The sequence below is a fragment of the Myotis daubentonii genome, chromosome 8 (genome assembly GCF_963259705.1).
Source record: "Myotis daubentonii chromosome 8, mMyoDau2.1, whole genome shotgun sequence".
Classification (NCBI taxonomy): Eukaryota; Metazoa; Chordata; class Mammalia; order Chiroptera; family Vespertilionidae; genus Myotis; species Myotis daubentonii.
Genome location: NC_081847.1, coordinates 76,594,438 through 76,609,833, shown reverse-complemented (window position 1 = coordinate 76,609,833; position 15,396 = coordinate 76,594,438). Strand labels below are relative to the sequence as shown.

The 15,396-nt window shown below is 40.1% G+C and overlaps 1 protein-coding gene across 3 annotated transcripts in view; it reads right to left on the bottom strand.

Moving 5' to 3' along the window:
- KIAA1328 (KIAA1328 ortholog) overlaps nucleotides 1-15,396 on the bottom strand; it is a 173,337-nt gene that overhangs the window by 73,631 nt on the left and 84,310 nt on the right. For all 3 annotated transcript variants that reach the window (XM_059707184.1, XM_059707182.1, XM_059707183.1), the window contains 2 exons: nucleotides 4,752-5,419; nucleotides 2,066-2,173 (listed from right to left, as the gene is read on the bottom strand). In XM_059707184.1, coding sequence (XP_059563167.1) covers nucleotides 2,066-2,173; nucleotides 4,752-5,419 — 776 coding nt within the window. The remainder of the gene's footprint in view (nucleotides 1-2,065; nucleotides 2,174-4,751; nucleotides 5,420-15,396) is intronic.

Here is a 15,396-nt window from a genome sequence, read left to right as displayed (position 1 = left end):
TGCTCTGAGCTTCTAAAGGCTGCCTGCACTCCTTGGCTTGTGACCTCCTTCTCCATATTCAGTGCCGGCAATGGCAAGTGAAGTCATTCTCATGCTTGGAATCTTCATCTCTCCATCTCATCTCTCTGACCCAGCAAGAAAAGACTCCCCAGTTTCCAGGACTCATGTGATTAGACTGAGACCCCCCAGATAATCCAGGATAATATCCCATCTCAAGGTCTAATCCCTTCATTATATCTAAATAGTCCCTTTACCATGTAAGGTAACATATTGAGAGGTTCCCGGGATTAGGGCACAGACACCTTTGGGGGCAATTATTCTGCTTACCATAGTTCCACATCTAAAAATCTGATAGATGACCATGAAGTACTGTTGAGTGGGGGATGGGGGTGGGGATTAACAAGTAATGTGTTCAGTTTGATCTCAAATATTTATAGATATTGTACATATATAGAGGCATAAAGAAAGGTATAGAAGGATACTAACATGAATTCAACAAAGACAATCAGAACAGGGAATAGAATGAGGAATGAAATATGACAGGTCATTTCTTGATGTGTTTTTGGATGTTCTACTTTTTATAATAAAATATTTTTCTTTTGAAATTTAGCAAAGTTTGATTAAAAATAAAATGGAATATGGAAAAGCACTTGAGACCTAGCTTCCAAGCACTGTTATTAGTTTGGCTTAAATAAACTCATTAAAAAAAAAGGAGAAATATGAAACAAAATCCTATCTAATAATAGAAAAACATGGTAATTAACCATAACTTTGCTACCCTTCCCATTGGCTAATCAGGGCGATATGCAAATTAACTGCCAACTAAGATGGCGGTTGATTTGCATATATCTGCTGGGAGCATAGCAAGCCAGGCGGCTGAAAACAAGCTGGGCGGCAGAGGCGGGAGCAAAACAAGCCGGCCAGGCAGCTGAGGGAGGCGGAACGAACAACCTGGGCCGGGGCTGAGGGAGGCGGGAACGAACAACCTGGGCCGGGGGCTGAGGGAGGCGGGAATGAACAACCTGGGCCGGGGCGGAGGGAGGTGGGAACGAACAACCTGGGACGGGGCAAGAGGGAGGCGAGAATGAACAACCTGGGCCGGGGGCTGAGGGAGGTGGAATGAACAACCTGGGCCGGGGCGGAGGGAGGTGGGAACGAAACAAGCCGGACATCCCCCCGAGGGGTCGCAGACTGCGAGAGGGCACTGGCTGGCCTGAAGGACTCCCCCCTCCCCGAGTGCACAAATTGTTGTGCACCGGGCCTCTAGTGCATAATATAAAAACCCAGCTCATGCTCGGCCGGCGTGACTCAGTGGTTGAGCATCGACCTGTGAACCAGGAGGTCACTGGTTCAATTCCTGGTCAGGGCACATGTTTGGACTGCGGGCTGGATCCCCAGTGGGGGATGGGGGGTGGGTAAAGGAGGCAGTCAATCAATGAGTCTCTCTCATCATTGATGTTTCTATCTTTCCCTCTCCCTCCCTCTCTGAAATCCATAAAGAAATACATTTTTTTTTTAAAAAGGAATCTTAAAAGATTCATATATACTCTGAGCTAGCAGTACACCAAGGAAATAGGTTGTGATAAATTAAATTATCAGAGAGGGTCTTCAAAGCATAATTTATAATAGCAAAATCCTGTATTATACAACAACAGGCTTATAGATACTGAATAATAGATGTCACACATAAATATATGTTGAGTGAATAAATTACTGAGTTTTCATAAAAACGTAATGACATCAGAAAATATGATATAGTGAAAAAAGCAAACAAAATTCTATATAAGCATACTCCTTATTACTAAATATAGGATATGTAATTATAAAAAAAAGATTAAAACAGAAAAAGAGCTGAAAAGATTGTTTCTGAATGGTAGGAATATGAATAATTTTTATTCTCTTGTTTATACTTTATTATATATATTCAAAATTTTATAATGAGAATGTATTTATTCATATGATCAGAAGGCTGGATTCACCAATATGAAGATTTAACTATAAACCAAACATATCCTTCATATCTATGTCCTACATATTCTTGCCTTGACCAACTGCCCGAGTTTACCTTGGTCCAGAGTCACTCCCATTCATATCCAGGTTGAGTTCTCGGGGCTGAGTAAGCTTGTTATCAGCAATCAGTTCTTTCGAATTAAACACAGCTTGAGTTCTTAACCTGTAAAAATAAATTCAGAGAAAGTTTTCTCCAGTGGAACCTAAGAAACTGAATGCTAATCCTTGAAAGACCATTTTCTTATAGCTATATTATCCAGCAATTATTTTCAAATTACAAACTATAAAAATACTAAGTACACATTAATAAAAACAAAGCAGTTTCATAATAATTTAAATATTTTTACTTATAGAGGAGTGGGGGAAGGCTGAGTTGGTCAGAATATAATTTAAAAACTCAACATTATAGATGTTTTAAGAGCACTTTAAATCTCTTCTCTACAAACTTAAAGCTTTTCCATATCCATTTTTAAGCAGTGTATTTTGGTCCCCAGAGTCTAAAGTGGGAATTCTAATAACACTAATTAAAATGACCCTGACCATCGTATCTATAGCTGCCATTTCAATTCAACATAACACTGAAAATACTAGCCAAAGCAATTAGACAAGAATAACAAAAGGTATCCCTGTTGGAAAGGAAAAAGTACAATTGTCTATTTGCAGATGACACAATCTTATATTTAGAAACCTTGACTTTACCAAAAACTGTTAGAATTGTTAAGGGAAGAACAGTTTATTTACTTGTTTATTTTTTAAACTAGAGGCCTGGTGCACGGATTTCTGCACAGGGGTGGGGTCCCTCAGCCTGGCCTGCGCCCTCTTGCAATCTGGGACCCCCTCAGGGGATGTCCAACTGCTGGTTTAGGCCTGACCTAAACCGGCAGTCGGACATCCCTGAGGGATTTAGAAGTGTGCCAAGCGGCAGGCAGCTAGGGAGAAGCCTGAGCTAGGGCCGGGTGCTGCACCACTCATGCTCATCTATGCCCACTGCGCATGCCGCCACTGCTCGGTAGCACTGCTGCAGAGTCAGGAGGGGCTCCCACCGCATCAGCTGCACTTGCCAGTCATGAGTCTGGCTTCTGGCTGCGCAGCACACCCCTTGTGGGAGCGCATTGACCACCAGGGGGCAACTCCTGCATTGAGTGTTGGCCTCCTGGTGGTCAGTGCGTGTCATAGTGATTGGTCGGCCGGTAGTTCCAGTTGTTTAGTTGTGAATAGTGACTCAGGCTTTTATATATATACATACGTTTTCATTGATTTCAGTGAGAGGAAAGAAGAGGGAGAGGGAGAGAGAAACATCAATGATGAGAGAGAATCATCAATTGGCTACCTCCTGCATGCAGCACACTGGGGAATGAGCCAGCAACCTGGGCATGTGCCCTGACCAGGAATCGAACCACGACCCCCCTGGTTCATGAGTCAATGCTCAACTACTGAGACACACTGGCCAGATGGGAAGAACAATTTAAATGTCGGTAAGTTTAAATGAATTGGTTACTGAACAGGAAAAGATTGAATTTAGAAGGTCCCATCATCTATATATAGAAAAGCCAAGCAACTGGAATGACAGAACCGAAACAACCGGTTACTATGATACGCACTGCAGCAGCCAACTGGCCATATCGGAGCCCCTATCAGCGCCCCCCCAACCTCCTGCGGCCCCTTTCCACGGCCGTTCCCACCCCCAATCAGCCCTCCACCCCAATCGAGGGCGGGGCCGGCCAGCTAACCTCCCGCAGCACCCTCCTGGCCGGCCTGGCCCCTGATCAGCCCCCCCATCCCGATTTGGGGTGGGGCCGGCTGGCCAAGCACCCATGGCCCCTCCCCCTGACCAGCCCGGTCCCCCCATCCTGAACGGGAGCAGGGCCGGCAGTCAACCTCCTGCGTCCCCTCTCTCCTGTGGGCCCAATCGACCTCCATTGGGGCAGGTGGCCGGACCCCACCTGTGCACAAATTTGTGCACCAGACCTCTAGTTTGTTATATTTTACTAGAGGCCCGGTGCATGAAATTCATGTGCGGGAATGGTCCCTAGGCCTGGCTGGCAATCAGGGCTGATCAGGTTCCCCCCCTCCCGCCTCTTCCTTCCCTCACTGCCCGCACACCACTACCGTGTGGTTTCTTACCTGATGGCCTCCTGGCTTCCCCGCCTCCTCCTTCCTTCGCTCTCTCAGCACCCCACCACTGCCACTGGTCTCCCACCATGTTCCGTGCCGCCCCCTGGTGGTCAGTGCATGCTATAGTGAGCAATCGAACTCCCGGTCTCCCGTTCGAACTCCCAAGGGGATTATTTGCATATTAGCCTTTTATTATATAGGATGTTATAGTGGAGCGACATAAATATGGAATGATGCCAGCTAATCATACTTCTTTACAATCGGATTCCACACCCTGAAATCTCAAGCTTTTACTTAATGCCTAATGTTCTTTACAATGACATCAAACAATGAAGGATTTTGTGTAATTGTGGTATCATCAAAAAATATTGTCGTTGGAATCTGGCAAAAATTACACTGGACTCCTTAGTAGTAAATATTCTAAGCTAACATATTGGAAGACAAGGTAATCTTTCAAGTCTTCCAAAGATGATAATGGAATTTACTTAGTAGTCATAATCTGTCCTCATCCTGAGAAAGCCAAGACCCCAAGGAACCTGTTCCTACACATTTGTTACAGCAATGCAGTCATTTTATCCTATGCTCTCCAAGCTACAGACACTGCTGAAAGAACAGGTAGGACTCACCAATTGTAGTCCAGGCGAGACTGATGAAGCTGCTGCTGTTTTAGGAGAAGCTTTGTCTCCTGCTTGGCCAGCAGATGCTGAAGGCGCTCCTTTTCAATTTCCAGCTCCATTTTTTGAAGCATAAGTTGCTGCCTTCTATCTTCTGATAGCTGCTTTTTGAAATCAGTTTCACTGGGCTGCAGTGCCTCTTGGCCATGCATCAGAGGTGCCCAGGAACGCCCACAATAATGGCATGATTCCGGGTGTGTCTTGGAATATTGAGGGGCCACATCTGTAGGATGGCTAACGGGAACATGATCTGCATTTTCAGGAAGTCTATCAGCACAACACTGTCTACACGGAGTGGGCTGAAGGTGCTGGCATTCCTTCATCTTCAATGCCTCTGAAGGAACTTTCTCTGTAGGGACTACATCTGCTAGTTTTTTCCCTGGGGATCCATAATCACGTGTTCTGGTTTCTGATGGCATCATGTCAGGATCCTCTTTGGGATAATGAAGGGCTGATGGTTTCAAAGAATTATTTCTGAACTCCACAAGGGGTTCCGAAGCTGAGTCCAGGTTTTTAGGCCTTTGCTTGGTTTGATAGTAGGTTTGTGGTTTGGCTACACTCAAGTAGGAACCATCCAGTTCCACAGATGAAGACGGGAGAGTGCTCTTCCTATTGAGTACCTAAAAGGAACCACAAGACCAGTTGTCAAATAGGAGCACAATGAAACAAGTTATTTCTTTTGGCTTTTCAGAAATTAATTATATATTTTCACCAAAATAAAGCTGTTTTATCTTCTTAAATAACAAATGCTAGTTTTTACACAGCTACTAGTAAAGTAACACGTGCCACAAAGCTAAATCCACTTTCAAACAATTGAGATTTCAGTAAATCCGTAAGGATGAGAAAAAGAAATGTTGCTACTTGCTGCTTAAGCAAGATTTCAGGAGTTGCAAATAATGAGGGCTACATAAAATCAACTTTGAGATGAGGCAAAAAAAATATAGCATTAAATATTAATATCTTAAAAGGTTTAGTTTTGAATACTAAGCCAGGAAATCCATTGAGCCACCTTAAATACTCTTTGAAATACTCTTTGATTGGCCATTACACAGCATGAGATTTGATGTAAAACCTTTCACCCTATACTAATAGAATGTAAGTTACCGCTAGAAATTGGATGAGTTTTTATAAGTATTTTTACAGAACACAGATAAAACCAACACTTTCAACAAAATATGATTCTAATCAAAAGTGGTTATTTAAATACAAAACATTTAATTCCAGCTATAAACATAAGTGATTTTTCAATTAAGCTGTTCAAGTGATTATAGTCTGATAAAACCCAGGCAGAAAGGAAGCAGCTGCAAATTACCTTTGACAGTCGAGCACAGTGAGCTTTCCCAGCATTTTTAGCCTCAAGCTCGTTCTATCAGGGAGGACAAAACTTGGTGTAGATCGTGATTCTCAAACTTTAACAAATATCAGAATCACCTGGAGGGCTTGTTAAATGTCAATCCTGGCTTTCATGCCCAGAGTTTCCCTTTCGGGAGGTTTAGGACAGAACTGAAGAATCTGCATTTGTAAGAAGTCACAGGTGCTGCTGTTGCCGCTGCAGCTCTGGGACCCACTTTGAGAACTACTGTTCTGTATCATGGAATATCTGGTTTCTGTATCCCTCTTCTAAGGACTGTTCTGATTAAATTGGGTTCACTCAGGTAATCCTGAACAATTTTCTCATCTCAAGATCTTTAAAGGAATCACATCTGTAAAGTCTCTTTTCATATAACGTACTTTACACCATATAAAATGACACTGACAGGTTTTAGGAATTAGGACATGGACATATTTCGGGTGGGGCATTATTCATACCAAAACTTCTTTGTAAATAATTCATAAACAGTTGAGATGCTCATCTATTCTAGAGACACAGAAGGAACAAATAATTGAAATCCCTAGTAGAAGGGAAATAAAATCCCACCAGTTTACTTAGGAATAGTTGAAAATCATGACTGATTGGTAAAAAATGCCAAATAACAGAGATATACAGCAATACTATGTTTCCTATTCTAGGATAAAAGATTGCTATTACAATGATTCTTAAGATTTTGAGTTTCTAAAGCAATTCAAAAAGAATTCTATTAAAATGAGAATGAGCGGCATCTGGGGAGGGGACCTGGTTCTCTTCAGGAAGACAGGCCATCCTGTACACCCCCAGATTACATCCTGTACACCCCCACTGAGCAGATTACAGCTGCAGAAAAGGAGCGAGGCATTTGGTGAAACTGATGACAAACTACCTCATAAAAAAAATTAACCTTACCTTACACCGAAAAGGAAGCTCTAGTCCACATTAAGCTTTCCTATTGTGGACTTCGGTAGCACTTACTGTCAACACAAATATTTAACATTTATCGCTTGCTATTTTGTATGGAAAACTATCTTTTTATAGCAGTATTATATTTTTTAAATGACAGATACATTTTTTACTGTTCCAGAAAGTTAAATCAACTATTTTACATTAGCACATATTTTCTAATACATGTATGATTAACATAACAATAGATAGCATGTATGTATTCTTTTATATTCTGACTTTTATTCCTTAACATTATTTACATATGTGCATATTTAAAATTTTTTTTCATGATTATTAGCTTTACTTTATTTTTGTTTTATAAAATCTTAATTGTTGAAAGTATTATATATGTCCGCTATTTTCCCCACTGACCCTTTTTTAGGCCCCCTCCTAACCTCCCCACTGGCTTTCAGATCTCATTCATATGTGTAATCTAATGAACAAAGTAAACTGATGCACAAAATAGATCCAGAGACATGAAAGCATGGAACAGACTGTCAAATCTCAGAAAGAAGGTGGGGATGGGAGGGAAGAGATCAACCAAAGAACTTGTATGCATGTATGCATAATCCAGGGACACAGATAAAAAATATGTTTTTACTGATTTTAGAGAGAAAGCGGAAGAGGGATAGAAACATCGATGAAAGAGAAACATCAATTGACTGCCTCCTGCACACCCCCTACTTTCTAAAATATGGCATATTTTTAAATAGACTGCATAGGAAATAAAGATGTTGATAAACATGTATGATATGACCCTGTATACATATATGCATGTACACGCAGGGGTGTAAGCATATACACGAACACACAAAATCACATACTATTCCTATGGTAATCCAGGGTTTTCCCATGCTCTCGCATTCTATAAATGACTGCAGTGCTGCTTTGTGAAATACCATCAACAAGTAAGCAGTGATGTTTTATAAGTTTCTGAAAATCATTTTTACAGGCCAATCTCTGCTTTAGAGCCAAAAGGAGAGATGTGAACTAAACTGCAGTTATTATTTCTTGTGACAGGTTATTTCCTTTGCACAATGAGGAAGTGATTACTTACAATGTACTTATGAGTTGTTAATCACAGGATTAGTCAATAGTACCAATAGTTCTTATTGGTAATTCCTTTGACAACAAATAATAATTTACTATCACGGCAAGCACCTTGCTAACAATCCTCATACTCCCACTGAGCATTATAAGAAAGAAAATCTCAATTCTGTAACTTCAAAAATTTCCCCTGTGCTCTTCATTTTATTGAGAGGTCAGAAATTCAAGACCTAAATAAATATCAGGTGCCCCCCCCCCCCAGTGTATACACACATTGAATAACTATAAAGGCAGTGTTTATTAAAATACATTTCATTTCCAAAATGTAATAAAATCTACAGTGTGTATATACTTTTCTGGGACACCCTGTATTTCTAAACCTGAATGACTGTGTGTGGGGCAGGTCATTGCATTGGCAGCAGAACATTTGGAATTAATGGGAAATAAGGCCTGAACGACGTGCTCTCGCATTCTATAAAGTCAGGCTTACATGAACCAGTTATCAAGCTGACAGAGCTACGTAATGCAACAGCTGCACTGTATGTTTTGCCAAAGTCTCATCCTGAATAAATGTTCATTCTCCCCAGTGCAATTAACTCTCCGATACTGGCAGATTTTGCTAGAAGATCATCAAGGTAGATTACCTTCCAGTGTTATGAACTAAATACTTACAGGTGTTATATCATCAGTTATAACTTACAAACTTTTGCATTTACCAACACAACCAGGCAAATGAATCATCTAATTTATGAATTATTTATAAGAAATTCACAGCATGCTCCTGGCGTCATCCATGGCCTTTTCTAGGTCACATGACACCAATTAGAGCTGAATTTTAAATTATTCAATAACCTGAACTCTCTTGTCATTTAACATATAGATATCAATGCAGTAAACAAGTTAAATCTAATGGGCCCTAGAGGTTTAAGCTTCTCTACCGCTCAGCTGAAGCTGTGGGCCATCAGTGAAAGAGAAAAATAACAGAATGCAGCAAACACATTTGCAAGGCTCTAATAACTTATTCTAGCTCCCATAGGGATTGTAGCACAACTTAGGAATATTAAATCTAAAAGACATTAAAGTCAGTAATTATGAGTTTTAAAAGAATATAGGCACACAGTAATGTATAAATGACAGAATACTAGCAACAGACACCAAATGCAATACCAACTTTAGGGTATGTACATCACAGGCCTGCCAAAAATTTTAACAGTAACTATCAGTCGCAGAAAAGGCTAAAATTCATATTCTTCAATCAATTACTACATTTCCTGAAAGTTGGAATTTGTTGAGTTGCTATAAAAATGAAAAGAAAGCATAGAATCACTGACCATAAACTTGAATTCAGGTCAAAAGACCTTTTTTTAAAAAAAAGAAATTATTTTTATTGATTTCAGTCCACAGGCCGACACTCTATCCACTGGGCAAAATTGGCCAGGGCCAGGTCAAAAGACCTTGATTAGAATTCCAGTACTGCTGCTACTTAGGAGTCCTATTATTTTTGGCGAGTCATGTGAGGTCTCTTGGGCAGTTTCCCCATAAATCCTTTTTCAGTTAATAGTGTCATTCAATGTGTAAAATGATACTCCAAAACAAATACAGTCCTAGAATTATTTTAAAAATGCTTAAAATAAACTTGTTTCCCTCTGTTCCATACTTCAAGGAGCTGCTCTGGTGCTAAATGTGAGAAGAAAAGGTTAGGACGACAGACATTTTGGGAGGAATAATTACTTTTTCTTAAGTCATTATATGGAAAAATATAGAAATGGACACATCTTCTATAGCTAAAAGGCAAGTTTTGTATATCTGTCTAACAATAGAAGGGAAAAGTACATATAAACAAAATACTATGGATAAACACATTCAGTATATCTTTCCACTCTATAATTTTACCTAGAAGTATAGGTTGCCACCTGGGGAGGGCAGGCAGGATGAAGATCTGGAAGTATCTGCCAGATACTGTGCCAGCTGCCAGGGATACATTTTATGTGATAAGGTCTTTGGCCCTCAGATTTTGGCTAAGGGGAAAAACATTTTATGTGATAAGGTCTACAAAAAGTTGAGAAGTATTAGTGAGATTAGTTTTGCCTTTAGCAGGGTAGGGGAAAAGCTGGGAAGTTTTCATAGGAGAGGAGAAATTTAAACTAAATTCTGGAAGGCAGATTGGAGTTTATTAATGATAAGGTTATGTGTGAGGATGTGCTGCATGTGCTGGGTAAGACATTTCAGGTAGAAGGGGAAGTATGGGTAGAGAATAGAGATTGTGAAAATGAATATGTATGGTGACCTCTAAGTAGTCCAAAGCATTGTGAACAACGTGATGGGAAATGGATAAAGCCACAATGCTAGGTAGGTACCATAGAACAAATGGTGTAAATGCTACGTTAAAGACGTTTCACTTTAGCCCTGGCCGGTGTGGCTCAGTTGGTTGGAGTCTCGTCCCATATACCAGAAGATGGCAGGTTTCATCCCAGTCGGGGCATGTGTGGGAGACAACCGTACATGATATTTCTCTTTCTCTACTGCGCCCCCCGCCCCCTCTCTAAAATCAATGAGAGAGAAAAAAGACGTTTGACTTTCAATTTTTTATGCCTACCAAATACAGGAGATGGCCAATGAGCCAAAGGGTGGGCAGTTGGAAGAAAATAAAATAATCAAAGGCAAGAGAATCTGTACTCAGTATCTGAAGGAATCCAGACATGAAATTTATATGGGGAAATTATAAAAGACAAAGAAGAAAGAAGTACAACAGGCCAAAATACTAACAAACTAAAATGACAATTAAAATTGAAGTGTTCAGATCTACACATTATGTTGAATGATCTTTGGAAAGCAAGGGAACTGGGTAGAGGATAGATGCCTGGCCAAGGCATAAAAGAAACTACAGAAGAAGGCAGACACCAACAACCTTTCTAGAATTCATTGATTACTAGTAAGTACTCCAGAATTTCTTCAAGGGCCAGTGCCTCCATTCTCAAAAAGGCTGGTCAGAATCCATTGTGGATTAGTGTTTCTGTCAACCTCCCTTTATGAATAATTATGAGGACAAAATATTTTTAAAAATCTGTTTGAAAGCACTGAAGTGTTACTAAGGTAGCGAGAACATGAAGGGGCCAAGATCCCAGATAGAAGGAAGACAAGAAAAGACAGCTTGACATTAGTTGTCATGTTTCTATTCAAGACATTCTAAATTAGGAAGTGCTGGCTGAGAACTTTAAGTTATCTCATAACGCTGGAAACAAAATTCGAATTTCAGAGCCTGCCAAGAAAGAGAGGTCCTGTCAAAAACCGCAGGCTCTCAATTAAGACCCCTGAAAAGTAAGCAGTAAAAAATGAAATAAAAATAGAAAAGCCCAGTACATATTAAAGCTGAACTTCAACTCCACTCAGTCCTGGCTGGATTAAGGGCATATGAATCAATGCTAACAGCCTGCACAGGGAAAAAGCAAATTTTCTCTGGGGAAAGTTAACATCAAACAGAGATCCATATTATATCCAGTTTTGGTTTTTTTCCCCATAGACAATGCCTAACATTCAACGAAAAATATGTAAGCAAACAAAAAAGTAAGAGTAGAGTTAAGAGGGAGAAGAGATAATAGAAATAGAGCCATGAGATTTAGACACTGTCATTCTTTCAAACATGGATTTTAAATTAATTATTATTTATATGATTAAGAAATTAAATGGTATTATAAAGAATACTGCAGAGAAAAAACTAGAAAAAATCAAATGGGAAATGTTAAGAATGAAGATATAATAAATAAAATAAAAAACATAGTAGGTAACATAAATCTGAGGAGACAATTGGTGAATGAAATAAATGTCAGCAGAGACTATCAAGACTAACATGAAAAGATGGATCTAAAAGAATGGAAATTTATAAAAGATATAGGGACATGATGACAAAAGCCTAAAATACATGTAATTACAGTACCAGGGAAGGGAAAAAGAGAGAATGAGGAAGAAGTAATAAAGAGATAATGCAGAGAATTTTTCAAAACTATATCAAGCCACAAATTTAATAGGTTGTGTGAATACAAAGAAGGATAAATATAAATAGAGCTACACCTAGAGCAAATCATAGTAAAATTCCCAAAAACCAAGGACAAATAAAAATTTCTCAAATGCCAACATTATTACCTTCAAGGAGACAATAATAAGACTTACAAATAACTTTTCAATAAAACATAATTCTATTACCTAGTGAAACTATTCATTAAAAAAGAAAGTGAGAGATTTTTGTTTCCAGTCTTGAGGGAGTAAGTTGGTCAAAACCAAATGGCTATCTACTGTATGACTCCATACATAGGAAAGGCCCAGAAAAGGCAACTCTATAGAGACAGAAAGCATATTAGTGGTTGCTTACGGCTGAGAGTAGTAATAGGAATGAGTGTAGTTTGGCACGAGGAATCCTTCAGCAGACACAGTCTTTAATGGATCAACACTGTTCAAAAATGTTACAAAACTGACTTAGTAATGATTGCAGAACTCTGTAGATCTACCAAAAATCACTGAGCTGTACACTTAAAATGGGTGAATTTTATAACAAAAAAGAAAACATTTATTCACTAACACTTATTGAATGCACACCATGTGTAAAGTACTATTCTAGGTACTATGGAATCATTAGTGAATATAAAGAGCCTGCTTTAATGAAAACTCATATTCTAGTGGAAAGAGACAAACAAACAAGTAAACAAGTTAGTTATGAGGTCATTTGTAAGTGGTATAAGACAATAAAAGTACAGCTGTTTAGTGAATAATTGGGTTGGATGATAGAGGCTAAATGAACCCTTTCCACCTCTTTTATTTGCCTCAGGATTTCTGCCATCTTTACAAGACCCCTTCTGTTCTGATAGGCAAGCGTCATTCATATGGGAGATCCACACTTCAACTTTATCTTGTTTCACTGGGCCTTCAGAGCCTACTGGCTGAAAATTAATTTGATATAAGGAGAGATTTATTGCAGAGAGCCCTATATACTTATCTATACTAACAATAGACAAATATGTAAATTGACCATCCCTCCACTACACTCACAGCCAATCAGGAGTGAGTATGCAAATTAACCCAATCAAAGACAGCAGGCCTGTGGGCAGCGCACATGTGCACAGGCGCTGAGCGGCTGAGCACAGGGCGGGATGTAGGCGTTCCATCCCTCCCCGGCCTCTTCGGGCCTCTGGGCAGTGTGGAAAGGCAGAAGGTGGCTTCGGGCCAGAGTATAGGCGGAAAGGCGGCTCTGGCCAGAGTGAAAGGGTGCCAATAGCCAGGGGAAGGAAGGCCTATTATTGCACGAATCTTCGTGCATTGGGCCTCCAGTCTACACTAATAAAAGAGAAAGATGCAAATTGATTGTACCTTCATGACGCCCACCAGCCAGTCAGGAGTGAGTATGCAAATTAACCCAACAAAGATGGCAGGTTAATTTGCATACACAGGCATCAAGCGGCTGGGGGTGGGGTGGGATGTGTCTTCACCATAGCAATGATGCAGGTGTTCCACACTGCCCCAGCCGCTCTGGGCCTCTGGGCAGTGTGGGAAGGCAGAAAGGTGGCTCCGGGCCCGAGCAAAGGCGGTGCCAGCAGCCAGGGGAAGGAAGGCCCATTCTTGCACAAATCTTCATGCATTGGGCCTTTAGTGACAATATAAAAATAGTGAATAATACAGTTTGCAGAAAGCAGGTGTAAAGAGATAAAGTTAACTATAATGACAACAGAAATTACCAGCTTTTCAAATAGTGGCCAGATGTTGCTTGCTCCGCTGCTATTAAGTGAGTGATGATGAAAATTCAAAAGAAAAATTATTGCAACAATATTTATAAAACACGATTCCTTTAGTGTGTGGAAATCACTGAGGCATTGTATACTGTATAATTTTGGGGCATATTTTGGCTGTAGTCATGAGTCAGAGCATTATTTAAGCTGTTTTATTACTTGCAACAGCCTAAAAGCACAAAATAATAAATTAGTTCTTTAATCTAGACCAGTGATGGCGAACCTTTTGAGCTCGGTGTGTCAGCATTTTGAAAAACCCTAACTTAACTCTAGTGCTGTGTCACATATAGAAATTTTTTGATATTTGTAACCATAGTAAAACAAAGACTTATATTTTTGATATTTATTTTATATATTTAAATGCCATTTAACAAAGAAAAATCAACCAAAAAAATGAGTTTGCGTGCCACCTCTGACACGTGTGTCATAGGTTTGCCATCACTGATCTAGACTAAGTCTAGGAATTAAGAGAAGCCCTTGTTCACAGAAGACCATCCTAGAACACTGCGGTGGAGGGGAAACAACACAAATGGCACTTCTCATGCGGGAAGGAAGAGAGCAGACTCAGGCGTTTAAAGCAGGAGGCCAGCCCAGGCAATGACTCCAAACAGAAGAGCAGGTGCCTGTGAACACAGTCTTCATGTTTCTGCATGTCTCAACAAGAACTAATCAGCTCTAATTGTATGGGATATCTGTACATGCCAAAATGCCAACATCTGTTCAGCACGGTTGATGTGTCCAAATGAATTGTATGTAAAGGGCTTCCACAAATCAGTGTCACCTACAAAGATTGACACAACTTCAATAGTCAAAGACAGCATCCTGGGTCTATCAGGCTTATTAGCGAAGTTCTACTCATCTAGTGATTTAAATGGCACCACAATCAGTGTGCTTTTGATTAATCTGCGGACAAAACCTTTCTCTTATAGGAAGAAGGACAGGGCAAGCTGCTTCCTCCTGAGAAGAGCTTGGACCTAGGCAGCGGTTCTCAACCTGTGGGTCGCGACCCCTTTGGCGGTCGAACAACCCTTTCACAGGGGTCGCCTAAGACCATCCTGCATATCAGATATTTACATTATGATTCATAGCAGTAGCAACATTACAGTTATGAAGTAGCAACGAAAATAATTTTATGGTTGGGTCACAACATGAGTAACTGTATTTAAAGGGCTCGAAGGTTGAGAACCACTGAGGTTCTGCCTCACATATAAATTACTTCCATAATCAGTATTAGAGTTCCACCCAGTCAATACTTTTCAGGCTGGTGTAATGGGTGTCTGGTGTACAGTACGGCTGCTAATACATAAGAGATTTGACATACTTCTTGAAACTATAAATAAACAATTGTAAATGCTGACTGACTTGGCTATGAAAGACCGCTAAATCAGCGTACTTCAGGGCGCAGGAAGGAACTGTCCTTAATTGTTACAGTGTTATCTTTCAACACTCTACAGAAACTACTCTGAACAAAGTTTCTAGG